Below are 27908 nucleotides of genomic sequence, written 5' to 3'. Positions count from 1 at the left end.
TGTTAATAGAGCAAACGCTAAAAACAACCATAAAAACATTCCTGCTGGGGCAAGTTTTTATGAATGGCATTTTTCCTTCCTCGACTTTCCCCTTTTTTGTGAATGAAAAACAACTGCAAACGTACTAGGGAAAACCCTTGGGATTATCAAGCGCCGATTGGTTAAAAGAGTGCAAGCTCCGCCTCCGGTTGTCAAACGTCGAAACTGATTGGCTGAAATGTGCAGAGAGGTTTCATTCATAAGGAAGGACAAAGAAAAGAAATTTGAGCTCTTGAAAGAGAAAATCCACCAATCAAAATCCTTAAGACTAAGCGAACATCCGACAGCGAGAAAAGCAAGTTAAAGTCAGCAGTGTGATTTAGGAAAAGTGCTTATTTGTGTCTTTAATCAACGCACTGTGGCCACACATGCACTGTATATCCCACTAAAATTAAAAAGTTGTTTTATAGCTGCCTTTAAACATGTAAAACTCACTATCTAGCAGAGAAAATAGCTTTAGAAATGATATGACAAGCTAAATTAATTCAAACAAATAACGTTACGTTTTACAGTCATCACATAAATCTATATCGATAATATAAAACAATATGTTTTATTTTCGTCGTCTCTATCCTTTTAGGCCAATGGTAACGAATAGCCTAACTCTTACAATATACCAGCATAAACGTGGCATATAGGATCAGCTAGTTGTCAGATTATCCGTGTAAATTGTTTTTACCCCGCAAAATCCATTGCAAACTCTTTAGACAATAGCGTCTTGCCTCAAATGAAGCAAAGAGCAGGTCTCGAGCTGTCCAAACTGTGATTTAGCAGAGACCAGTGTGTGTTTATACGCACGCTGGTGGTTTTTTGTGAATGGAGCTCATTACGTATGCAGCCTTCTCGCGCTCCATTCACAAACTGCTGCTGCTGCCTCTGTCCGTCTTCCTTCCCCTCTCAGTCTGCGTGGATATCATTAAAACACAGCCTAAATGACCACAAACGGTTAAGGCATGGATTGTAAGATGGATGGATATCTGGACCAGCAAGTGCCTTATACTTTAGCTAATGTGAGTATGGCTTTATTCACTTCAAAGCTTCGTTGCGCTTCACGCGGGGATGTTGTGCTGTTTCTCTGTCGTCGTTGCATGTGATTTGTTTTAAGCAAGCGCTATTGCGTTGAAAACGGCTTTCAGTTTGGGCTGAAACAAAGTAAAACTGTAGTAAATAGCCTACTACATATTCTATTTCTCCATATGTTGCCTACGTTGTGCTCAAAAAGGTAAAGTTTAATCCTTTCAGCAAAAGCTTTTCTCAAAATTGAATCTTAGCCTACTTGAAAGGAAATCACAACTTCCCTTTTCAAGATGCTTGAATTCTCAGTATTTTCTAATGTACTGATTTAATGCACTAAATTAAGTTTTGATGTTGAATGGGCATCATCCTAAACTATCCTATGACAAAAAAAAAAAAAAAGTATTTAGTCTTGACAGTATCCTTGTCAAAGTACATTGTAACAATCATCACTTTTACAGTTTCTTTTAAAAATGTCTAGTTCTCTATAGTGGGTTTAAAGGAAATATCCATCCTTTTCATTATGAAGTTATACTCTTCTTCACTGTGTATATGTATTTTTTCACTTACATAATGTTTCTGTTTTGTAGAGGTCGCAAGGAAATGGGCCCCTAAATAGGCTGTTGATGGCGACGAAAAGGAAATACATGGACACCGAATTACCCCCTCAGGAATCTGAAGGTAAAGTAGCAAGCAGGTTTAATAAATTAGATATTGTTTTATCTACACTGGCTCAACAGTCAGGACGGTGACAGTAAAAAGGCAGATTTTACACGTGAATGAGTTAATTTATCAAAAAATACTGTTTTAGACTTGTTTTTCTTAATTAGATAAACTAATACATACAAAAATGAAATAAATGGCTCATATGAAAGAACAGATCAGCATGACAATGATTTCGGTTTCTTTTATAGATCTCTTTCAGGATTTAAGCCAACTTCAGGAGACATGGCTCACCGAAGGTATGTGCCTATTCTAAGCATGTATTGTGTGTCCATATTGCAATAAATATGTCCCTCTAGTGGCAATAAGCTGGGAAATGTCACATGAGGACATGCTATAGCAAATGCACACTGTAACGCAAAAACAATAGAAAGACTATTCAGAATGGGGTGGCTTATTTTCCCAGGCAAATAAGGCAGGACAGCAGTTACAAATAATTCATGTTTTCAGTTTAGAAAAAAAAAAAGGTTTTAATAGGCACGATATAGTATTTAAGGCCTAGATTTAAGATCAGTTTTGCTGTGTAGGACAACCGCCGTGTCAACATAATCGTTGCAAATGTGTTGCTTTTGTTAAGTGTACAAAAATGCCTTGATTGCACAATTCTGCTGGTCACATTTTATCGAAAAATCCTGACAAAGGCTCTTAAAGCCAGTACACCCAGGCAAAGCAAACAAACAGCATCAAAGCTAGACAGTCAGGAGGCAAATAGTTGAAATGAACCCTGCCAGAAACAATTTACTGTGTACATGTCAGAGTGTGGAGAACACAAAGGCTGCTCTCAATGAGACCGGGTGGCTGGAACCCTGCTGTTTTGAATGAATTATACATCTGTCCCATGGCAGAAAACCCTCGTATGTATTTTAGGAGAATAATTAAGAGGTGAAGTGAATGCAATTTTAAAAATGAAACCATAAACAATGATTTTGCGCACATTTAGCTTATATTAGTGAGAATGTTAATGTATATATATGTGCGTTATCTCCGTTGTTCATTCCTTGGATCTTGTATCTCGTTTTTGCCATACGCGATCTCATATACGAAGGCTTTTTATTACAATATTAGGACATTTAGTCTGAGTTCTCAATATACTGTGTCATCCTCAGAGAAGAACTATCTGCTATTATTATGCAGGGTCAAACTGCGGACTTCACACATCAGTCAGAAGACAGAGAGGAGGCAATGACTATAAACTAGAAACAATAGAAAACCATCCCTGACTCCACAAAGTACACTGAAATTTAACAGGTGAAGCACAATTGCTTTTTGTATCCCTCAGTTGTAAGTCACTTTGGATCATTCAGCGTAACACTTTAGCTGCAATGAAGTTTGGACAAAATGATTTTAGTGTTTTGAGAGTACAGAGAAAATAACAATTTTATTGGCCACACACACTTGCTTTTTAAAAGCAGGCAAAACATTTTTTTGCTGGCCATGAACTTCTTTTCTTTCTTCTGGTTGGAGGGAAAGGCTCATAATCAGGTGATTATGATGAGTAATTCATCATATTGTTAAAACAAACACCGCTGCAGGGATTTTGCACTTTAAAGAGTAAGATAAGACATTGAAGGAAGCCAAACGTTGTTAATAGAAAAGCTTGTCCAGTCATGTGAGTATTCTTTACATTTTAAGACAGACCGCCTGGCTCCTCCCAGGATCTGCCGAACCAAAAAAAAGTCATTCAGGTTCCCTCAAAGAAAAAGGAAACATGTCTCCATGCTTGCACAGACGAACTTTGGTCTTGTGCTGACTTGCATTTCAAAGCCCTTGACAAGATGTTCCTGGAAGCTCACTGACTTGAAACACACACACACACAGACCCACACAGACACAGACACTCCCACAGATATACACAGACACATAGTCTGATGTGACCATGTATGCGTTCGCGTACACACACACACACACACACACCCTAACTACTGAGCGAAATTGGGTTGGTTTCAATTCAAGAGCTTGAGGGACTCACATTAAACTGATATTTTTTTATCTATCTAAACATTGCGTGTGTTCCTTTTCAAAAAAAGTTAAAACATGTCTAAATGATTTATTGCTTGATCTGGTGGGCCAAATATTAGCTTCAGCTTTGTCTCATAAAAACAGCCTTACTAATCTTCCTCGGGGCAGAAAAGAAGAAAACTTAAATGGCTCTAATATAATTACAGTATAGCAACAGGATAAGAGCAGCATCTATGAAATTAATGTAATTTCTATGAGCATGCTCAAAGGGGCATCAGTACTGTTTCCGTCACACAGGAAGTACCAGATTAATGTTAAAGAGATGGATTTAAATCTCCCATCGTTCTGTTTTGTGTGTGTGTGTGTGTGTGTGTGTGTGTGTGTTTATGGTCGGCGGGCTGAAAGGGGAGAGGGAATACATCCAAGAAAAAATAAGAATGTTGAAGTTTCAAGCGTCAGTTTCATACACTAGCCTACATGACTTAGGAGATATTGCATGTCAGGAATAAAAAAGGACAGTGGACAAAAGAGGAAGAACTTATGTTTCTTTTGCTCGTGCCTTTTCTTGAGCGGTAAAAGACACTGAAAATGTTTATAAATATTTTTTTGGGCAGTACATTTATCTATTATAATAATAATAATAATAATTATTATTATTATTATTATTAAACACCAGTTTACAGGGAAGTTGGTTGCTTACAGGGAAGTTGGTTTGAAATAAAGCTGAGAATAAAGAATAACACCAAGGATGATAATGATAAAGATATAGTTCTAAAAAAAAATTCAAAATATAAAACAACACCACAACTATAAAAAAAGAAGAGCAATTTTACTATGACAAGATATTCAAGGCTATTATCTATGGAAGATTTTTTCCACTACAGAATAAAAAAAATAAAAAGGTAATTGCATAAAAGTGATTATCTCACAATTTTTTTCTATTAACTCTATTAACTTTTTTTTAAAGTCGCAATTGCGAATTATAAAGTCAGAATTGCGTGATATAAACTCGCAATTCTGAGAAAAATAACCCACCCCCCAGAATTGGACTTAATAACTCGCAATTCTAACTATATCTCGCAATTCTGACTTTATATCATAATTCTGACTATATCTCGCAATTCTGACTTTATATCTCACAATTCTGACTATATCTCGCAATTCTGACTTTATTTATCGCAATTCTGACTTTATCTCGCAATTCTGACTTTATATCTCCTAATTCTGACTATATCTCGCAATTCTGACTTTATATCTCACAATTCTGCATATCTCGCAATTCTGACTATATCTCGCAATTCTGACTTTATATCTCGCAATTCTGACTTTATATCTCACAATTCTGACTATGTTTCACAATTCTGACTTAATATCACAATTCTGACTTAATATCACAATTCTGACTATATCTCGCAATTATGACTTTATATCTCGCAATTATGACTATATCTCAATTCTGGTTTTATATATCGCAATTCTGACTTTATATCTCGCAATTCTGACTATATCTCGCAATTCTGACTGTATCTCGCAATTCTGACTTTATATCTCGCAATCCTGATTTTTTATCACGCAACTCTGACATTATATCACACAACTCTGACTATAACTCACACGTGCGTTTTATTTCTCGCAATTCTACGAAAAAGTTGCAATTATCTTTTAAAATGTTTTATTCTGAAACAAGCTTTCATAATTATCACATGCATCAATATGTATACATTTTAGCTGCCTTATTCAAGGACAACTCAACATGGCTACTTTTATTTATTATTGTATTTATTAGCATAATAACAGTGACTTGTTGAGCCATTTCCCCAACTGTATTGACTAGCAGTCCGTGGTATTATATTCCATTATTGAACCAGTCTGCAAATTCACAAATCCACAAAAAGTAGAGTCAGCAAAACCACATATTATTATTAATATCCTTTATGGGACATTATTGATTGTTACTGTACATTATTATGCAATCGGTATGCAAGACATATCCATAGCTTTTGTTTGTGTCTGTAGATTTCACCCAGCACAACCTTTAAAGAAACTCACAGCCATTTGAAGCTTAACAGAATCTATTTGCATTTAATTTGACCATAAACACCTAGGAAATTACTGTACTCAATGCCAGACACATTAATCTTCTAATCGTATGCATGCCAATTCTCCGACGTGAAGAAAAGGTTCAAAGCAACCCTTTCCTTGTCTGAGGCTCATTAAACTCTAGGAACTGCACTCTTCTTCTACTTTCCCTCAACCTTATCTTCTCTATTCTTTCTCTTGCTCCCTTTCTCTCCTCAAACACGTATTGCATGACCTTAAAAGCCAGCGTTCAAAGACATCAAAGCAGGTGATGAATTCCAGAACACTTCACCAAGCAGAGCTCATCAACATTGTCTGAGAATGTCCTTCAGATTTTTTTTCTATGTGCGCAAGAAGAGACATTTAGTATTAACGGTACACTGCTACATTTACTCTCTTTTGAATCGTTTCTTATTCTGTTGAAACATGCTTACGATGGATAAGCGAGGTAATTGGCTACATCAGCTTGAAAGTCTGTAAATCCATCAGCAGGGTCGGGCTAGAGTGTTGGTGATGAGTAGGGGGAGGACATCACTTCTTGTGGTCTGACTTTGATCACCTTTTTATGTTTAAATAAGGCCTGTATATGATACAGATGTGTGGGAGTGCCAGGCGTGCAAATGCTAAGTTTTGCACCAAAATCTTTTTCAATGCAATATTTTTATCTTTGATAATTAGGTTGCAGGATTAGCATAATGATGTTGCAGGAATAACCCTTTACATCTAAATTTAGTCACTCCAATCAAGTCGGCCTTGCTTTTTTTTCACACACCCTAAACAAGATTTTTGTCATCTTCATCTAAAAATCACTGCCTGTTAATTTCAGTTGATGTTAACATGGAGAATTAAAAGAGAACTGTATCACTTAATTAACAAGCTTTTTTTCTGCTTTTTTCATGTCACTTAAGAACTAAGGGTACGTTGACTGCCATGTAATGCAACCAATCACAGTTTATTTTGTTCTGCGTCATGTTTAGGGGCTTAAAAAAATTAAAGTCGATGTCCCTGCAATAACAGACCGGCGTGCATCTATAAATACAAGAACGTTGAGCAAGTTTACTGCAAAAGTGGGGCCGCGAACTTATACTTTTGAAAATCCAGCGTTAAGTTGATCCTGGTAAGCGCTCATTGTCACAACACAACGGCGTTGTTCTTCCACGAGGGAGTGTGCCGTCACAGCATTTGTTTCCAGGCGGACTGCTAAAGAACCCAACACACACATCTCGCAGACATCCTGTAGAATTCAACCAATCAGATGGCAACTTCAAAACTCCTGAAGTGTTTCCAGAAAAGTGTGCCATATGCATCAAACGTTCAGCCAACGGTCCGTGGGCGTGACATCTGAGGCTGAGACTAACCACAATGTACTAAAAACATAAAAGTTTTCCCTATTTCAGGTAAAAACAATATCAAAATGATCCCTGTTCACACGGATCCGCGAAAACGACTAAAAACACTGTATTATGCATGCCAGGCCAGTAGTTGGCGATGTTACTTTCTAAAGAAACACTACTCGTCTATAGACTGAACACAATACACGTAACATAATCGTTTTCACAAATTGAGATGTTAACAGTATCAATTTCACAAAAAAATGTCATGCCGCCAAAACAGTGTTGTCATGTACATGAATGAATTAATGAAAATGATGTTGTGTAAACGGCCCCAAAGTGAACCAGATAGATAGATAGATAGATAGATAGATAGATAGATAGATAGATAGATAGATAGATAGATAGATAGATAGATAGATAGATAGATAGATAGATAGATAGATAGATAGATAGATAGATAGATAGATAGATAGATAGATAGATAGATAATGGTAAAGCTGTAGCACAGTCAGAAATACAAATAATACAGAAGCAGGCTGCAAATTTTAATCGAAGAGTAATAATAGCCCATCTACTGTTCATCTGATGGAATTCAGCAGTAATCAAGATATCTGCACACACACTCAGTGGTGATATTGATCTGCTGCCTGTGAAAAAGTGCTGGCACATGGAAAAGTGGAGGTGAAGGTCACGGGCTGTCCAGGGGCAGTAACTCAGGTTTCACCAGGGATGATGAAGGGATACACAGGCTAGGCTAATGGACAGCCCATCCCTTCATCAAATCACAATGTCCATTTAGGCTATGTGTGCTTTGAAAAATGACTTGGTTTGAAGGCATATTTTGAGTCTGATCTCTGAGTCGACGGTGCAAAGATTACGAAACACAGGAAAACATAAATAACATTTGAACCCTTATGGTCTGTTTGGGGTCGGCGAGACAACATATTTAACATTGAAGTATGAGGTTGATACTAGATCTAGGTATGATTATACTAAATTATAGTTATTTATAAATTAACTTTTTTAATTTTTATTTTCCACAAATTCACCCCAAACAGAAACAGCACTTCTAGAATCGATAGTAATATTTAGGAAAGGTGTATCTCTACTTTGTGGTAAAACAGAATAATATACTGGGTTTCAGAGGAACTTCATAAAAGAATATAAAGAAAAAAAAAAACAATTTGAAATGATGTCATTATATAGTAATAATGCTTATTTAACGTTTTGGTGGTCTCTGCAGCTCAAGTTCCTGACAACGATGAGCAGTTTGTTCCTGACTTCCACTCAGAGAACTGTAAGTACAGCATCCCTTTTGATTCACGTCTTAAGCATGAACATTAATGAACCAGAAACCTGAGAGGGTGAGAGAGATGACAAAAACAAAAAGATAAAGAAAAGGAAGTAGGTTTGTCCTCCAATTATTTGTCCAAAAAGTGACTGATTGACAAACTGCTGGAGGCTGAGGCGTGGAGGTTTTTGGGCGAACAGTCCTGTTCTCATGCTCCGTGTAACAGAAACACTCGATACATAACCTGCTACACTTACACTGACGCATTTGGATGTTCATACTAAAGAGCACCTTCCATTTGCATGTGCCTGAAAGACTCAATTGAGCAGCCAAGGAAGCCGGTAAAAGATCATTCATGAGTCAAGCACAAAGATTCCCTTTTTGTGCCCGTCAGAGGTGTAAATGGGAAAGCAAATTCCTGTACCGCGCAATGCAAAGGGCTGCCTTTTCAACTGCTTTCCTCATTTTGTTGTGTCTCCTGTCAATGGCGTGCCGGGCTTTGTGGTGCGCGCTCTGTAAACACTTCCCCTTGAACCTTTTGTTGAAGCCATTCACAACATACTGGGTTGGGCCTTTATCACATTAGCAAGTCTGTTATGGTGACATTTATTTTCAAAGGTTGCGAAGTTCATGGTATGAGTCATAGATCTTGTTTTTTTCAGTAACATGAACTGCTCCGTGGCTTCCTAAAAGACACAGGCTAGTCGCAATCCCCAAACTCATGTGTGCAAACAGTGCTGTAGTACCCCATTCTAGATCTGACCTCTAGTGACAGATGCTCCCCATAACATATTGTTCTTGTCTGTTGTGCAACAATGAGGGGGAGGAAGTGGAGATGAACTCTGGGGTAGGAAAGGGTCATGTCTACTTAACCCCATCAGGACATAACCAATCACCAGTGCTCTTTGCCATTGACAGCCTTTCCTAATGCTCACAGAGGAGATGGGAGTTCAGGCTGACAGGCCTGTCACATTAGTTAAGTGGAGCAAAGCTTTGACTGACAGCAACACCCGCCCTTTCATTTAGACGTAATGGAGTAATAACTCAGGAATTGGTCACCATTTGAGGTCGCTCATTGAAAAAAAAGACTTGAGGTGACAAGGCAGCTTTAAACATAAACATATTCTCCCACGTTTGTGTTCTCTACATGGTGTGGGTCAGCTTACACCACCAGCTAAGATCCAAACACAGCCTCCTCCCTATCGCTTGGCTAGGTTCAAACTAAGATTACCATGATATTCAGGTGAGTCAGATGTTTTTCTAAACCATGCCAGCATGTTACGTTTCATAACTGTCTCTTGGCCTTTTGTCTGTAAACACATAAGGGAAAACAAGATACATGAAGCCAAGTGTTCGGCTGTTTTGCCAGTCAAGTTGTTTCCCGTCTGGGCACGACCGTGAGTCTTAAGACTCCGGGACAGAACGGAATGCCAGATTAAAGAAGTGGGGGAGGTGCTGGACATGCTGTTGTGCAACACCTGCACATCTGGAAAATCTATCCCCATCCCTCTCGTTTTTCCACATTGAGAGTCTCCATTTGGCGTAACTGTGACCTCTTGTTTGTCATTATTAGAGATGGAACGCAGTCATTTGGTTGAACGGTACATAAACTTGGTACATAAACTGTCATTCAAAACTTGAGCATGACTAGTTTGACTAGTAAGGGAATCATTAGCATGTTAAATGCTTTAAAATGACTCCTCTAGGCTTCTGTAGAGTGGCCTAAGGTAATGCATCAGAACAACATATCATGAAGCAAACACCAAACTTACCATAAATTGTAATAAAATTAAAGTGTATTTTGTCTTTTAATATTTGTCAAATAATAATTGTGAACGTTTACAATTGTATTTTTTTTTATAATGCAAGCTTTTACCAGTTTTTTAGGTGGAAAAAAATCCCGTTCTTTGAGAGAAAAAAAAAGATTTATACTTTATATTTACTTTATTTTACTTATTGACTTAGTAATGTATTTTTTCCCACTTAAGTCTATGAAATATATTTTTTCACCACAAAAATGGGTAATGCATACATTTTCAAAATGTCTTTATACTATTAATTAGTACAAGGAGTTTTTATGCTGTTTGTAATGGCACTCAACTAACAGGATTCTTTCTCTCATTCATGAAAATGTTCAAGAACAGAACTGACTCCACCCTCATGGTTCCTTTTTCTGAATGGAGGTTTTAACCCCACCCCCATCCTGTTTCCCCTCCAACTGTACTGAAATGTGATAATTTAGGCTGCCTTTTCTCTCCCGTTCTCTCTGTCTCAACACTGAGTGTTCCAAGATGTGAGTTAATCCTGCAAATGCTGTGTTGGGAGAGCCATTGTTTTGTTTTGTGCCTTGTAGTAATTATATAGGAAGTTGTGGCTATAAATCCAGTTCCAGAAAAGAGAAGTAAAGAGCAAGAGAGATGAAAACGAAAGAGATGTGCAAAGGGATTTCTAAATTTACAGCCCCAAGCTTGTTTGTGTTGAGTTGCCCTTCCGTTAGCTCTCTCGACGTGTCTGATATATCACTGGATCGTGCTGTCGTGCTCGCCTCCCGCCCCTTCTCTAACAAAATATGCAGCTCTACAGCTCTCAGCTTTCCAAAATACAGCTGCTATGCAACAAAGTCTGCAAAAACATCCTCAAGAGTGCCAGAAAATGTACAGAGACCAGTCATTCTACCCCATAGAGGGGGCCAGGCTTTCCTCTTTCACTAACTTTTTGCAGAGAAATGAGCCACACGCGTACACACACACCGACACACGCGCACATTTAAGCCCCACATTTTTTATGAATGGGCTGGTTGTGAGGGACTGGCTGAGGCAGCACATTAAGAGAAAACGGAATCTCCATTCATGATTTGGACTGACTGAGAGCTGCGCTCAACACAGCCGTTACAGAGATGTTTTTCCTCTACCTCTTCTTCTTCTCTCTCTCTCTCTCTCTTTTGCTCTGTTTGCTCTTTCTTTGTGTTTTTTGCCTTTTCTTTGTCGCCAGTTCTTTCACTTTTTCTGCTCTCTTTTTGTCACTCTTATGGTTTTTTCTTTCCTTTTTTTGCTCTCTCTTTTAAAGTCTGCTCTTTTGCTTGCTCTTCTCAAGCAAACACTTCACAATATTTATTAAGCAAAGTAAACAATGAAATACATTAGTTTAATGCATTAAATTGATCAGAAGTGTCAGTAAAGTCATATATAATGTTACAAAAGATTTATATTTTAAATAAATGCTGTTTTTTCAACTTTCTATTCATCCAAGAAAAATATTGAAAACCGCAATTGCTTTCAAAATTGATAATAAGAAGCACCAAATTAGCATATTAGAATTATTTCTGAAGGATCACGTGACGCTGAAGACTGTAGTAATGATGCTGAAAATTCAGCTTTGCAATCACAGTAATACATTTTATTTTAGAATATATTAAGATAGAAGACAGTTATTTTAAATTGTAATATTTCACAATATTACTGTTTTTACTGTAAAGTGCAAGAGACTTAAAAACATGATTAACCAAGATTAATACATTCTATAAAAGTATTGTGTGTAAAACTATCAATGTTCTTAAAATTATGTTTAATAGTAAACAGCAGCTCAGACACGTATGTAAAACTAAATTTGGAAGTTTGCGCCCCGGTCTGCTGTTGGAACAAGTTAGAACATCTACTTCACAGGCTGAGGTATGGCCGTCAAGGCATTGAATGGACAGTAGTGTGCCTATTACTGCATCTGTGAGGACAGAAGCAAAGGGCCAACACTCTAAGCCTACCCAGGAAATTGTCTTTTCTCCCTGCTCTCAAAGAGAGGCTCTTTTCCTCCCTTCTCCTGCTGATAGAAAAGAAACTGAGGTGGGGGGATAATGATAACATAGAACATATGTAACCTAACATACACACGAACACACATCAGAGACTTCCAGCGTTTGGAGACACAGAGTCTTTTCCAGCTAAATAATGCAAGTCATTGCTAAATCACTTCATTGCTCAGTTAATTGGTTCAGCATAATCTTAGGGCAGTTCTGCTGAAATGCAACGAGCCACGTCTCGTATTGAAAAAGCAATGATGGATCTATTGATCCAGGGTGATCTCAGGAGTAGATCAGGCTCCTTAAGAAAAAAAGCTTGAGTGTTTCTTTATCTCTCCCTGTATAATTATGATATCAGCCCAGATGGGACACAGGGAGACAAGTCTCAGTAGAAATGTATTTCTCGCCGGCTTGACAGAAATTCAATGAGCAGGTGTTATCTCCCTTCGGAGATAAAAACGTCTCTCTCTACACGTCTCCATTCTCTACAGTAGAGTTCATTATATAATTTCTGCAATGAGCAGAAAATCAATATATGCATTAAACATTAAGAGCGAACTGCAATATAGAGAGGGCTGATGAATGTGAGGAAGAGAGTTTGATTACTCTTTCCACATGAACGCAAGCATAAAACTATCATGTTGCCTTGGATGACATCATTCTATTGCGTTTACAGATTATGGTCATCCACCTTTCGCATTTTCACTTTCATCTATGTGTTTCCTAAGTAAATCTTTTGGTAAAATATAGCTTATTGATTCATTTCTAAAGATGGATGGTGCATTTCTTTTATTGGCAAACGGTGTCATATGGTTTCATCAGAAACAAAAGAATCCAATCATAAAGGGAAGTGATACCGTGTAGTTAACAGAAACATGTCGATGCCATTCAAACGTCTTCAGCCAGTCTCATCCACACCCACTCACGATGTGACATTTACTACACAAAAACACATTAAGAATCCAAAAGCTGTGTTTTCAAACAAAGGACGTCTTGAGAGCTCACACATTTAGCTTCACACGAGAATTTAGTTATCTTGTCATTCAAGTTTGTCAACAATTTTGAGTTACCAATAGCCGTCTGATACTCAACAGGGAAGTTGTTGACACTCTCAAGCGACAGTCAAACCCAAGAGTGCATTTTTATGGAAAACCCCTGGCCAATCACCATCTGAGAGAAGCCAGAACTTCCTTTTTTTGTTTGCGTTCTTCTCTCGCTTGCACTCTCTTTCATTCTGATCGTGTTGACATGGACACCACATGTCCGCCATGTGTTGCTGTACTGTGCTGAGATGACTGCATTGTTTCTGCAAAACCTCTAGCTGACAGAACAGTCCTTTCTATCATGTCCCTCCCCGGACTTTCCACTGATCATTTTAATCATGGTGGGTTTATATAAATAAAGATATAAATTATAAAAAGAACCTTTTTAAAATGCTTGGCTTCTTTTCTACTTAAACCAAAAACAACTTCTGGCCCCACTTTATATTAGGTGGCCTTAACTACTTACATCAAAAAATAAGTACAATGTACTTACTGTGTTAATATTGTATTGCAAAACACCTTGGCTGATATTGAGGTGGGATACGGGTAGGGTTAGGGACAGGTGTGGTGGTATGAGTAAGTTTAAGGGTAGGGTTAGGTGTAAGGGAAGGGTCAACAGTGTAATTACAAATGTAACTACAGAAATTAATAACAGATGTAATTACATACAGGTATATTCAAAAATGTAAGTACAATGTAAAGACATGTATGTACACAATAAGTGCATTGTATCAAATTATTAATTAAAATGTTAGTACATAGTAGTTAAGGCCACCTAATATAAAGTGGGTCCCAACTTCTCATCTTTGTATTGTTCACCAAGACATTATACACACTAAAAAGGCATCAGTAAGATTCTTCTACATAATACATTTATTCAGAAATCAAATTTTAAATTTATCAAAAGTGTCAAGAAAAAATATATATATATACAAAATATATATATCAAATAAATACTGTTCTTTTGAATTTTCTGTTCATCAAAGAATTCTGGGGGGAAAAAAGTATCACAGTTTTCACAAAAATATTAAGTAGCACAACTGTTAATTAATAAATGTTACTTGAGCATATTAGAATGTTTTCTGAAGGATCATGTGACACTCCAGACTGGAGTAATGGCTGCTGAAAATTCAGCTTTGCAATCAACGGAATAAATTACATTTTAATATTTCCTTTAAATTGTAATATTTCACAATTTTACTGTTTTAATTTATGTTTGATCAAGTAAAATGCAGCCTTGGTGCCCATAAGATACTTTTTTTCAAATAAAAAAATCTATATGATTGATTGGGTACGTTTACACGACAACGATGTACTAAAAACTGATCTTTGCGTTCAGACGACAATGTTGTCAAAATGATCTCGGTTCATACAAATCCGCGAAAACGGATATGGTATTATTCATGCCAGGCCAGTAGTTGGCGATGTCATTTTGTACAAAAAAACGAAGTGCTTATAAACTAAACATGTAATACACATGCACATAATGTCACCTTTTTCACAAATTCGTGTTTTTGTAGTTACGGAGACAATAACAAAAACTTTGTTTTCAAAAACTTTGAAACCCTTCTTTCAAAAGTTTGTGTTTTCAGACCCCTCAAAATGCCATTGTTGTGTAAATGAATGGCCAAAACGCATACAAAGTTTTCCATTTTTTATTGAAAACGATGTTGTGTAAACTGCCCTTTAGACAAAATAGTGTAGTATTTTAATATTGTCCATAAAAGTAACTTAAGCACTGCATTGTCTACACTTAGGGGTCGTTGTTTGACTAGAATTCTATTTTGACATTCCCAATTGGATTATTATAATTGTAACTTTCTTTTTTGCAATCCTGTCACTTTTATTTCAATTAAACACTTGATGTACTACCTATGACAGGCTGTACTTAAAAGGAAACAAACCAGCTTTGAGAGCCGTGTTAAGTGGGCTGCCCAAAATCAATACTGCCATTTCAACCTTTAAGCCATTCAGACATAATTGGCATCCTTGTTGTTCTTATTGATTTGTCACTGTTGGTCTCAAATGGCCAGTGGGACGCCAGGTGGCATCTCTTCACTGACAGTCAGACTGTTATCATAATCTAAAATCAGATTTTATCACAACATCAACTTGTATATAAAATGGGCATGAAGGATTTGTTCACATCACACCATACTAAAGCAACACGATAATCCTTTGTTCAGTGTTTTTTGTCTTTGCATAAAGACTCGTTCTGCTCGGGATTTGTGTTTTATCTGACAACAGGCCACAGCAGTCACATTCCTCTGGAACGATATGATAGGTTTAGAGTCCTGAGTTGAGATATTATTACTCAAACTTTAGCTCACTGTACCTGTTGAGTTGATATGGTTGGCCTCAACTGTAGCTGTCATAAGATGAACATTTCCAGGAAGTGAGCCTGACATGAATATACAATACTGTCCAGATGATCAGTAGAGTTAAGGTTCAACTCAGAAACAAATGGTCCTGCTTTAACAGTGACTGAAATCTGATTTTCTTCATCCAAAGCACTGCTCAAACACTCCCGATTTCAACAATGATACTTTTATTCAAAAAAAAAGGGAAAAAAAGCAAAGCAATTACTTGTACTTTAGCACAGTCTCCGAGGATCCCCCAGAACTCTTGGCTAAAGCCACCATACCTCCATCTGTCACAGCTGGTGGATCTTTTTTGTTTGGGGCAAGGGGGTATCGGGGTCCTGAGATTTGTTTGTGGTGGGAGTTGACTGAATGGCCCTCCATAATGATCCCCTACTTCCTAAAGCACTCAACCATGACCATCACCTTTCACCCCTTATCCTCTTCACTGAATCGTGCTATTTACATATGTAAAGTCCAGCTCTCACCTCCAGACCTGCCTGTCTCTAAAGGCTCATCCTGAATGGAGACACTTGTCGTTTAGGTACAATGCTACTGGTTTTTCACACTTAGATGCAGCTTGAAGGGAGGTGTGAATGTTAAATGCACTCATATGTAAGGAGAGCATTATTTAAATCTACACGTTGCCAGGTTTATAGCTTTATGTGACAGATTAAAATCACCAGAGGCGTCAAACACATTTTAATTCTCCGTCTTTGTGTTTTGTTTGTTAAAAATTTGAATAAAATGTGCAATTCATGCTTTTACGAATTCCAGAATAAACTTTGTGTTTTATTAATATTGAGAAAAAAACTAAAGGGAGCACATATCACTTATTAATTTCCCTAATCAAAGGCTTTTAAATTAATATAGGGCCTATATGCGAAATTGGTAATTTAGAGATAATAAATAAAACATAACCATTCTAGGCTGAATAACTCAAGTATTTAAAAAGACATTAGAAAAAAAGACTAAACAGCTAATTTATTTATAAAATTTAGCAAAAAACGTATGAATTCGTGTGAGGTCGTATAAATTCGTACATATTAGCCACCTTGTAAAATATGTACGAATTGCCGTTAGATCAGGTTGATATATACTATATATACTGTATATAATATATAGTTTTGTTTACTATATATACTGTATATAATATTTAGATTTGTTTACTAAATAAACAAATCTAATATAATATAATTATAATATGAACTATACTATAAATATAATGTTATTATTCTTTAAAGTATTTAAATAAAATTTATTATAATTTGCAATAATAGCTGAAAACGACACAGCTGTCATGTAACTCCATGACAGCTGTTAATTTATATACACACATCACATAAAACCAAATGTTTACGTTTACAAAGCATAAACATGATCCAAACTCTTGCACAATTATTTTTATTTCATTTCATGAATTATATATATATTGCCTTTACACTCTTTCCTGATTACTGACAACGTGATTTATAAGAAAAGAACCAAGAATATCTAAACACTTCACACAGATGTTATATTACACATTTAGGTTTGCACCCCCCCAGCCCCCACAACTCTTCTCGAGAAACAAAACTGAAGAAATATGAGTGGTTTTAGAGGAACAGTGATGTAACCTTCACATGAATCGCAACGAGACAAGCCAAAACGAAGAGCTTTAGGCAAATTACACCAAATATAGAACAAGAGCTTCCTTCATTGTCAGATCTCTGTTTACTCGACTGCCATCAGTCTGTAAACTCGGGGAGATTTAATGGCAGACGGATGTGTCTTGACAATGTTACACGTTCCCGAGGTGTCCCCTTTGAAATCCTTGTTTGGTGCTCCTTCCCATTTTAGAGAGGAATGATTCATTACATTAATAGAGTGGTTTTAGTGTCTAGTGATTCTATGTTCATAATGAATTTATAAAAGAACTTGCAGCCTTATTGATCAAATGAGCAGTCCATTATAAAAGCATTGATTTAAGATTTTTTTTTCAATCGGTCAAATCTATAAATCTTGTATGCAGACTCATTACTCAGCTCTTTCAGTTTTAGTGTTGCCTTTGAGAGGGCAGGACGTTGTGCTGCTGTGTTAGAGTATTGGAAGGCCTTTCCCCCCTTTTTTCTTGTTTTTGTGAATGAAATATGCAATTACCTGGGCTTGGGATTCAGCAGTGCCTGTTCTGTCAGGTCTGCGCCCACGACAAATCAACACATAAACAGCCATAAACACAGAGCTGCTGCTCAGCTGGAAGAGCACAGCTGCTGCTGTTTACCCTGAGCGGCCCAGAAAAACATCCTGTACCGTGCCGTCTTTGAGCCTGGCTGCTCCCCTCCAATAATAAACAGCACTGCGGTTTAGACCAAGACCCCACGCATGCTGGGCGGCTCCTCTGCTACTCCTCAACTAAATGCCAAAATCTCCAAAAGCTGGACTGAAGAAACCAAAAAAAAATTCTCATGTAAATGACCAGCTGTTGATGTGTTTATAAAAGACATACTACTTAAAACCACAGCCAATGTGTTGTAGCCGTTGTGTTCTTTGAAAGAGTTGAAGAAAAAAAAAAGAAATCTGGAAATAAGAATTATGAATCTAACGCACATTAATAATTAAACTAAAATGGTTATGTCCACTTTTCCATATTGATTGATGGAAGTACTTTTTAATGCTAGTGGATGTTTATGTCTATAATTTACTTTAAAGCTGAGTCTTGAGGACAATGGCCTGGTTTCCCAGACAGGGCTTAGATTAAGCCAGGATTAGTTTGAGGCCTTAGTTTAATTATGTTTATAAATGTGCCTTAGAAAAATACAATACTGGTGTGCATTTTGAGACAAAACAATGGCACTGACATATTAAAGATATGTCAGCGCAAGTTGCTTTCAGTTAAAACTGTCCAAACAGACATTTTAGGCTTAAGCCTTATCTGTGAAACCTGGGAAATACGTTTTACTATGGTGGAGTTAAGTGGTCACGTTTGCATGATCTACTGCCCTCACTATGGCTAAAGTCAAACTAAGCCCTTTAAAGTAATTGGAATACAAACATGTGTATCTTTACCTAAGATTGTATACTCTTGTTGTATTTTTAGCGCAGTGCGTCATTTCTCGAGACAGGAATTACCTGAAATGTGGTTCATTAATGAACCTGTTTCTCTGTGTATTACAGCAGTGGCATTCCACAGCCCGCCTGTGAAGATTAAGAAAGAGCCTCAAAGTCCAGGTTCAGACCCCAGCCAGTCTTGCAGCCACAAGCAGAGCTTCAGCTACCCCAATGGAGAGCAGTGCCTTTACGCCAGGTCAGTCAAAAGCCGGATGCTGATCGATCGAAGTATCTATCTTATCTATGACAGGACTATTGTTTATCTGAAAATCATGAACATTTCCACCAAATATGAGGCAATGTGTTTAATAACATTCTGTGGTGAATAAAAGGACACTTATCTTGCTACAGTTAATTTAATATTTTATTTAATTAAATACAATTAAAGAATATTTTCACACATAATTGGAGATAGCAGCACAAATTATTAGAATTCCCTTTTTACTTAAATATTAAATTGGTTTATGATTGTTCCACTCTTTGTTTAATATTTTAATTTAGCATTTTCATATTGGAACAATGAAAATCTGGGACATGCGTAAAGCAAAATCTATACATAAATTTTTCATTTTTAATGTGGCCTTTATTCAAAGAGAAAAAAAAATAATCTCTTAGTTTCAATAGAAATCTACCCGAAAAATATAAAAGTGTTCATAGTCGAAGATACATCCATACATGATCTATGACTGGAAAGAAATGCATTGTTGAGTTTTAAAAGTGTCTGTGTGCCCTGCAGTGCCTATGAGCAGAAGAGAGCAGCTGTGGCAGCAACAACAGCAGCAGCAGGAGGATCTAAGAGCTCTTGTCCAGGGACACCCATGTCCCCTATGCAGCATTACTCCCCTAAACCAACAGTGGGAACTCGGCCGGAGTCAGGGTACATGAATCCACCCTCAGCTAGCCAATCCCACGCCTGCCACAGCCACAGTTACCCCATGAACCCCAGGTAACAATAATGATAAAGAATGTGTAGGTGTTTACTTTTGACTATTTGACTGCATGATATATTGGTACCATATGGTTATGGGCTGAAAAACTAAAATCAGCCATTTTGAATACTAATCCATTTGGATATTTAATTGCGAATGCTCATTTCTTCTGTGTTTAACTTAGATGACCTTTGCTGTCATCAAATGCTCACTAAAGTTAATCTTTAAAAACACGGTTAAATTTAATGGCACTGGTAAAAGTAAAACAAAATTAAGATGTGTGGCAAATCTCACAATGAATATCCAATATTCATCCTGTACATTATAATGTTGTGATGCCAAATTCCCTTTATAGCATTTAAATTTAATATTTAGATAACAGTCTACCATAACAAAAGAATTATGAGCTTATTAGAATTGGCCAGAATTTCAATATCATTTTTGACTAGTAGCATTTTATTATAAATGTATTGTCAAACGAGAACACTTGCATTGCCACATCATTTTTATGTGATAATCAAAGCTTTATTTTCCCTGCCAGTTCCAGGTTCCCTTCCGGCTCTGCAGAGATGTGCCCACCATTTTCTTCCCAAGGCCAGGCCCTGCAGCGCATGCATCCTGCCCACACCAGCGGGGGCGGAGGCAGCAGTTACCATAGGCAACACTCTGACCCCTGCTTGCCTTATCCTCCTCAGCAAAACTTCAAGCAGGAGTACCTGGACCCTCTGTACGACAGAGTGGCCCACATGACCGGGACACAGCCTCAGAGGTTTCCTCCTGCCCATATGATGGTCAAACAGGAACCCACTGACTACACTTACGAACCTGGTACGTGAGTCAAAAGACATTCTGATCACAGAGTGAATTCATTTGCTTTGAAAGTGTCTTCTTTCCTCTCTCTTCCTGAATAATTAAACCACATTAGGCCACTAATGTAAACAGTAAATTGGTCGAGAAAACCGAAGTCTCTTTTTTATTTTAAAAGAGATTTTGTTTGTTCTTCTCCGCTTCCACATCCACTGACACTTTGCAAAGGTCTCAACAGTGTTTCTGTACTTCTCCCCGCTCCTTCACCCCTCCTCTTTTGCCTGTGTTCTTTGAGAGGGAGGGAGGCATAGGAATTTCATTGAGAAAATGGAGGGCACTGGAAAGACTAGAATCCCCAGCGGAGTGCTCGCGGGTGTAGGGTTGCAGCAGCGGCTTCCTTTTTCTGCAGGCAGATGAACTCATAATGGAAAAATGAGCGTAGCCTCGGTAACCCGAGCCCGTGCGCTGGCTTGGTCGAGAGAGCGGGAGGTGGGAGGGCGAGTTGTGTTGTAGCCGGGGGGCTCGGACCATATACTCACAACACAGGCGAACTCACCTCCTCCCACTCGACTTAGCGACTGACACAGGGTCGAAACACAACACCCTGCTCTGGTCCAACTTATCAGTGCTCTGTGAAAGACCACAAACAACAGTGATCTAACAAACACTGCACATAGATGAGCAAAAAAACAAAGTTACCAGTTCAACTGATCCTTTAAATGGAACAAAAAAAGCAAACATGACCTTTTCTGGGTTCGTTTGTTCCCTCCTAAGGTACTAGCGCCAGTGTTGCTATTGTTAAAAAAACCCGAAAACTATTGCAAATCGTTTTCTGTAATTTAAATAAAGCTGAAATCAAACAAAATATAAATGTTGAAGTACTAAAATGACTAAAACTGAAGCAAAAGCAGTATATAAATAATACTAAATACCACTGAGAAAGGCTGATACTACTTCTTAGATTCATACGCGCTGAAATGTGGCAACTTTGGATGCGATAATCTGGAACAAAAGGATGTTTGTGTGAGGATAGACTGCCCTATCTGAGGTTGAGTACAGCATGTTATCAGTAGATTCATCCCTGCCGTTCTGCAACAGAACAAAAACAGAGCAAGATATGCCAACATCCATAAGAAACCAAAACCATGAATAAGAGACACTCTTATATGACAAAAAAGGTATTTTTTCTTAAATACTTAAGTAAATATTATAATAGTAATATTTCTTATTGTTTATATTTTTATAATAACAGTAATTATTATTATTTTAGAATCACATTAAAATATTATATCAAAGTCACAATTTGATTTTCCAGCCCTACCACCCAGTTTGTTTCAGAAGGGGTCCTGTGACAGTGTTTCATTTGAAAATGGAATAAGTTACAGTCCGACAGCACTGTCAACAATGACATTAATTTGAGCTCTATGTATGAGAAAAGTGCTCTAGTCCCTCAGAGCTCTTTCTCCCCTGTGACCTCTTATCATGGCCTCTGCCACTGCATTCTCCAGCCATGAATCATGGCTCTACCTCACAAATGAACCGCTTCTTATTTATACAGTACATATAGAAGGGGGGGGGGGGGAGAAAGAGAGAAATAGAGAGAGAGGGTATGACAGCTAAAAAGCTGATTCTGGTTTCCTGCAGTACGGTGCAAGATTCACTGCTTTTTACTGCCTAAAAATAAAGCTGCCAACAGGTGATATTATGACAAATGACTTTATGACAAATGGACCTTTTGTCCTTGCAGCACTCAGTGGCAGAGGTTATCAAATCTCCAGATGCACCAGGCTCACACCCTACAGAAATAGTGCCTTAAGAGGACTAGCAATGATTAGCTGTGTTCTCAAACCTAGTGAGCTTCCTCCTAAGGCAGCATATCCTAACCACAACGTAACCTCACGAGTGACTGTTTTGAAATCCTCATAGGCCATGAGTTACACAAATAACGCTTCATACAGTAGAGCAATGTGAAATTGACTTCAGTAGTGCTAATGGTGATACATACACTGTAAACAAAAATGATATGATCAATACATTATGACAACATGTTTTTACATTGTTTTAACTCATCATAAGTTAAGCGATTTTCAATGTTTTTTTTTATACAAGTTATACAAGATTTTTTAAAGTCAGTTATTTAAGTTGAAATTACCTAAAAATCCAAGTTGACTGTACTTAAAAATATCAGGCTGCACCTTTTTTACAGTGTACTTGAGGATTTGAATGTTTGAAAGTAGAATTTAAGACATAAATAATAGTTTTGTAACTTTTTTTACATTTTAGTCTTTATAATTACCCATAATAATAAATATCTCAGTAGGTACTTCAAGTAAACATTTCACATATGAGGGGTTTGGCAGACATAAAAATACATAGCACACAAACACTGGGTAAAATAATTCATTTTTAATTACACTGAACTATTTGTATCTATAACTTTCAGGTTCAAAGTTAACATTTGTTTAGTCTTGTCCACCATCTTGGATTAATTTTTTTCATTCGTTGCACTGAATTGCCTTCTTTTCAGGATACATACAAAGTATGTTTATTTGAAATCAAAATGTATCTAGCCTTTTTTTTCACTTGTTGAAATGCATTCTGTGATGCTGCATAAGCTGGGTATTTTAGGAGGCAACATAATCAAGATGTTTACCTTTAGCTTTCGCACCAGGCCTTAAAATACTGCCTATACTTATATAGGTATTGAAACAGAGCAGTTGTCATTTCACCAACATAACATGAATAAAGATCAACAGATGATTTGCATGCATCAGTCACTGAGGGTGTTTGTTTGCTCTACAGATGTGCCTGGTTGCCCCTCTATGTACCATCACAACGAGGGTTACCCCAACCCACAGCACAACAGTGAAGGTAAGGACATGGTTTGTTCATCTAGAACATGCAGCTATAGTTCTAGAATGCAAATTTCACACACTCGCAGCACATCAGGATTGGCCGGTACAGTGCGGTCACTGGCTAACCAGGCCAGAGGGTCTGTGTTTCTGTTGGCATGGACATTTGTTTCTCCCTTGCCTAAAGAATTCCAGGGTAAATATTACTACTGGAAAAGACAAGTATTTTTCCTGGAGTGAAGAAAAATAATCCTTCTCTTCGCTTGCTGCCTTTGCAGCACCATTTTGGGTATTTTCAGTTGTTAGCTGATCTCTGTAATGAGCCATTAGATACAGAAAATTGAGTTCCTTGCTTCATAAGTGTACATAACTGAATAATAATAATCATCAAGAGTCCATGTTTTCCATATCAATGGAAAAACAGTTAGTGTAATCATAGATCTCAATTTGAAAAGTCAAACAGGAAAATGCTTGTTATTATTGACTGCCATTAATACATTAGCACAATATAACTCATGTGAATCGTTTTTTGTATAAACCAGTGTACTCATATTACCCTTGTCCTGTTCTCAGGCTACATGTTTGAAAATGATTCCCGCGTTGTTCCTGAGAAATTTGAAAGTAAGTCTTATGTTATTTTCTTACAACTAGCACTAATTTCCAATTCAAATAGTCTCTTCAAATGCCAGTTTCAGACAATGTAGTAATTAAAACTACAACATACAAAAATGAGAAATTAAATCCATAAGTCTGGCCATTTTTACAAAGAGTTACATGATCAATGTCAGAAATTTGATAATTTTTTTGAACTTGAAATTGTGCAGATTCCTAAATATTTCTTATCCATTTTATCTAATAACATTTCTTCAAAATTCTAAAACTTTGTTTATTGGGTTTAAAACCACACTGCGATTTCAGTTCAAATCCTTACCACCACGTGTCTTATGTTGGATAAAATTCTAATTGTTATCTCTTTGCCTGTGTTCAGGTGAGGTGAAGCAGGAAGGGGGCGGTGTGTTTCGTGAAGGTGCCCCATATCAGCGGCGTGGCTCACTGCAGCTCTGGCAGTTCTTGGTAGCCCTCCTCGATGACCCCGGCAATGCGCACTTCATCGCATGGACCGGCCGTGGCATGGAATTTAAACTTATTGAGCCAGAGGAGGTAAACATCAGGCTTTTAAGAGTTCTCAGCAGGCAAAATATGATTTTTATCCAGAAAAGCAATTGATTGTTCAAAGATCTAAGAGGAAAATATGAATATTGGCTGGTTCGGATCAATTCGATGCAGTGTTTATTCAGACTTCACAAACTATAGAGAGAATAAACAATGGGTTTCAGAGATTTGCTTGCGATCAGCTCACACTTCCCCAGGGTCTAAGAACGCATCCACACAATGCCAGTTTTCCATTAGCTGCCATGCATTATTTACCCCACTTAACAGCATAGTGAAATAAAATGGAGAATGGCTCCATTACCAAATATTACAACCTTCCATTTTGCTGGAGTCTAAGCACACCGCAGTGGTCGAGACAAGAGCGTTAACCTCCTATTGTCTGTGGTCAGTAGACGGCTAAATGGCATGACTCAGCAAACTATCATGCAGAGATGCATCCATCAGTTCTGCTCAACTCTACGCATGAATCATTCATTACAAGCAAAGTTTTACTATCGCAATTAAAGCGTACAGCCAAACAAAGACTCTGTTCCTCAAATGTCAGCAGACACACAAGTTTACTGACCCAAGATGGAGCAACAGTTTTTCTCAAGGGCCCTCAAGTTGAACCTTTAAATTTGGGATAAAGAAGTATTTCCTCTAGATTTGACAACCAGCAGTTTGCGCTGTGCGCCGTGTGGTGTTCTTGGTCAGTTTAGTGGTAATTTGGTTATATAAAAGGGAACTGCATTATTTTGTGGGGACTCGCCCTTCCTTCTCATAGTTCAGCTGTTGTACAGACACCAAGGACCTCTTGTGCTCAGATTAAGGCACTGCAGTACAGTCCTTTCCTGCTCTTATGGTTTGTATTGTCTTATTTTGATACTCTAGGTGGCAAGACTCTGGGGGATGCAGAAGAACCGTCCAGCCATGAATTACGACAAACTGAGTCGCTCTTTGCGCTACTATTATGAGAAGGGAATTATGCAAAAGGTATTGTTGCATCATCCTATTTTATGGTTCCCTATGCTATTTTTCCCCATGTCAACCCTCACGCTAAGTTGAGACTCACTTTATATGTGGGGTCCCAGAGTCCAGAATGATTTGAGTAAAACGAATAATAATAATAATTCAAAATTGGGCTTAAAGGAGTCTTACTCACACTTTCTTAAATGTAAAATTTCATTAAATAATGTTGTTTCTTTTTGACACCAGTGAAAACACACTGTAGAAAATTAAATTCAAGTACAATAATACAAAATTCAATTCAATCCAGGTGTATACTTGTTTTTTTTCCTAATTATATACATTTTATTTACATTATTATTATTTTTTATTTCAAATAGATTTTCTTGGAAGATCTTAGTTATAGTCATGATGCATCAACCTGATATCAATCAGTGTTGTTATTGAGATGTTAAAAGGGGTCCTTATTATTACCTTTGATTTTGAAATATTTAATTATTATTATTATTATTAGTAATATTTCACTTTTTTTTTTCCCAGGTGGCGGGTGAGCGTTATGTTTACAAATTCGTGTGCGAGCCAGAAGCTCTAATATCCTTGGCTTTTCCCGACAATCAGCGGCCAAGTCTGAAGGCGGAATTCGAACGCTACGTCAACGAGGAGGACACGGTGCCGCTGTCTCACCTTGACGAGGGAGCGTCTTACCCTCCCGAACCAGCTGCCACCAACATGGGCCCTCAGCCCTACTCCAAAGGCTACATGTACTAATGCCACGATATTCTTCCAAGTTCCCCATCCCAGTTTACTACCCGCTGCACCTATTGCACATGCCCACCCCATCCACTTGTATATAAGGTTTTTTTGTTTTTTGTTTTGATTAAATTAATCTCATTAGGGACTCTGCATTCCTCTCACTTCTGAGGCCTATCTAATCTAGACACATTACTGTGGTTCAAGAGATTGCTTAATAAAGACCCAATATTACTACTATATCATGCGAACCGTCTCAGTTTTTTATGTTTGCAGCAAAAGCAAAATGCACAAAAAAGTGATTGTTTACTTGTGACTTTACTAGATAGAGAAACCAATTCAAGAAAATGTAGAAGGCTACTATCCAAGCTCTCTTATAGTTTTTAGTTTCAGTCTGTTAGACCTAAACCCAAATACATGCAATGGGATTTGTAATGTAAGGTAACCTCCAGTAGAAACAGGACGTTCATAGAATATCTGACCACACATTCGAATAGTGATGGAATGTCATATGACCAGAAAGTCATTTAAAAAACTTTTTAATTTCACATTTAATTTGAGTGCTGTTATAGCACATTTAGGCTACAGTAGCCTAAGCAATGTTAACTGTTCTAAAGGTTCAGAGAGACAAACAAAGCATGTTTTTGTATCCCACTGAGCTTTTTTGTTTAAACATACACTGGATGGCCCTTTGTGGGTCACATTGATTTTGCCAACTAATGTAGAAGCACCTAACGCTGGTTGTAAGCCTAAACTTGACATAAACTGTTAACTTGTCCCTCAAATCTGATTTGTTGATTGGAATGCTGATCCAAGAACACGGTGAAATCTTGTTCCACGCCTAAAAAAAAAAAGTTATTTTTACATTTTTTTTTTCGATTTTCCAGTTCCACTGCTCGCCCCTTTTCTGCAAGAAAGGTCTTTAGCCATCGAATTAGACCACAACTTAACCACATTTTACCTGCAAAGCCAGCTCTCGTCTCCCTCCAGCGATTTAAAACGGACGTTCACTCTCATTTCTTTTTCGGTCTCGTCGTTTTCATCTGGCTGTCTTTCTCATATTGACAAGTCTCAAACCGTGAGCATGAGCCCATTCCACGTTCACCTTTCACACTCTCGACTTCTATCTACGCTGTGTCGGGACAACCCACAGACCCCCCCTGCGATTTACACCTATGCGTACAATGTCATAAAAAATTGATAGCATCTTTACATAGAAGTTTTGAATAGACAAATAGCCATGTTTATTTCTTTGTTCACGAACAAAACAGGATTTTATTTTCAGGTTAAGAGATTTGTATTCCTTGCAATAATGCATTGTTGACCCCAATTGTAAATGAAAAGCATGACTTCCCTAATTTAATAACCTGACACAACGTCAAAAATTGAAGCAGATGGGCTAACGCAGAACAGAAGACCACACTGGGTGCCACTATTGTCAGCTAACAGGAAACTGAGGCTTCAATTTGCACAGGCTCACTAAAATTGGACATTATGTCTGGTCTTAAGAGCTTGATTTCTGCTGCAATATTCAGACAGCGTCAGAATTTAGCATAAACAACATGAAAGCATGGATCCATCTTGCCTTGTATCTATGGTTCAGGCTGGTGGTGTGGGGGATATTTTCTTGCCACACTTGGCCCCTTAGTACAAACTGAGCATCATTTAAATGCCACAACCTACCTGAATATTGTAGCTGACCATGTCTATCCCTTTATGACCAGTGTACC

The 27908-nt window shown here is 37.6% G+C and overlaps 1 protein-coding gene across 1 annotated transcript; it reads left to right on the top strand.

Annotated features, from left to right (window-relative positions):
* The first annotated feature begins 223 nt into the window (after positions 1-223).
* etv4 (ETS variant transcription factor 4) lies at positions 224-26418 on the top strand. Its single transcript, XM_079845844.1, has 12 exons — positions 224-1049; positions 1644-1734; positions 1968-2015; positions 8392-8445; positions 18789-18918; positions 19459-19668; positions 20193-20479; positions 23261-23329; positions 23884-23931; positions 24299-24471; positions 25354-25455; positions 25969-26418. The coding sequence occupies exons 1-12, from the start codon at positions 993-995 to the stop codon at positions 26194-26196; spliced, it is 1497 nt and encodes a 498-aa protein (XP_079701970.1). The 5' UTR covers positions 224-992; the 3' UTR covers positions 26197-26418.
* The last annotated feature ends 1490 nt before the right edge of the window (positions 26419-27908 follow it).

This window comes from Gobio gobio (assembly GCF_949357685.1).
Source record: "Gobio gobio genome assembly, chromosome: 20".
NCBI lineage: Eukaryota > Metazoa > Chordata > Actinopteri > Cypriniformes > Gobionidae > Gobio > Gobio gobio.
This window is presented reverse-complemented; position numbering and strand designations above follow the sequence as displayed.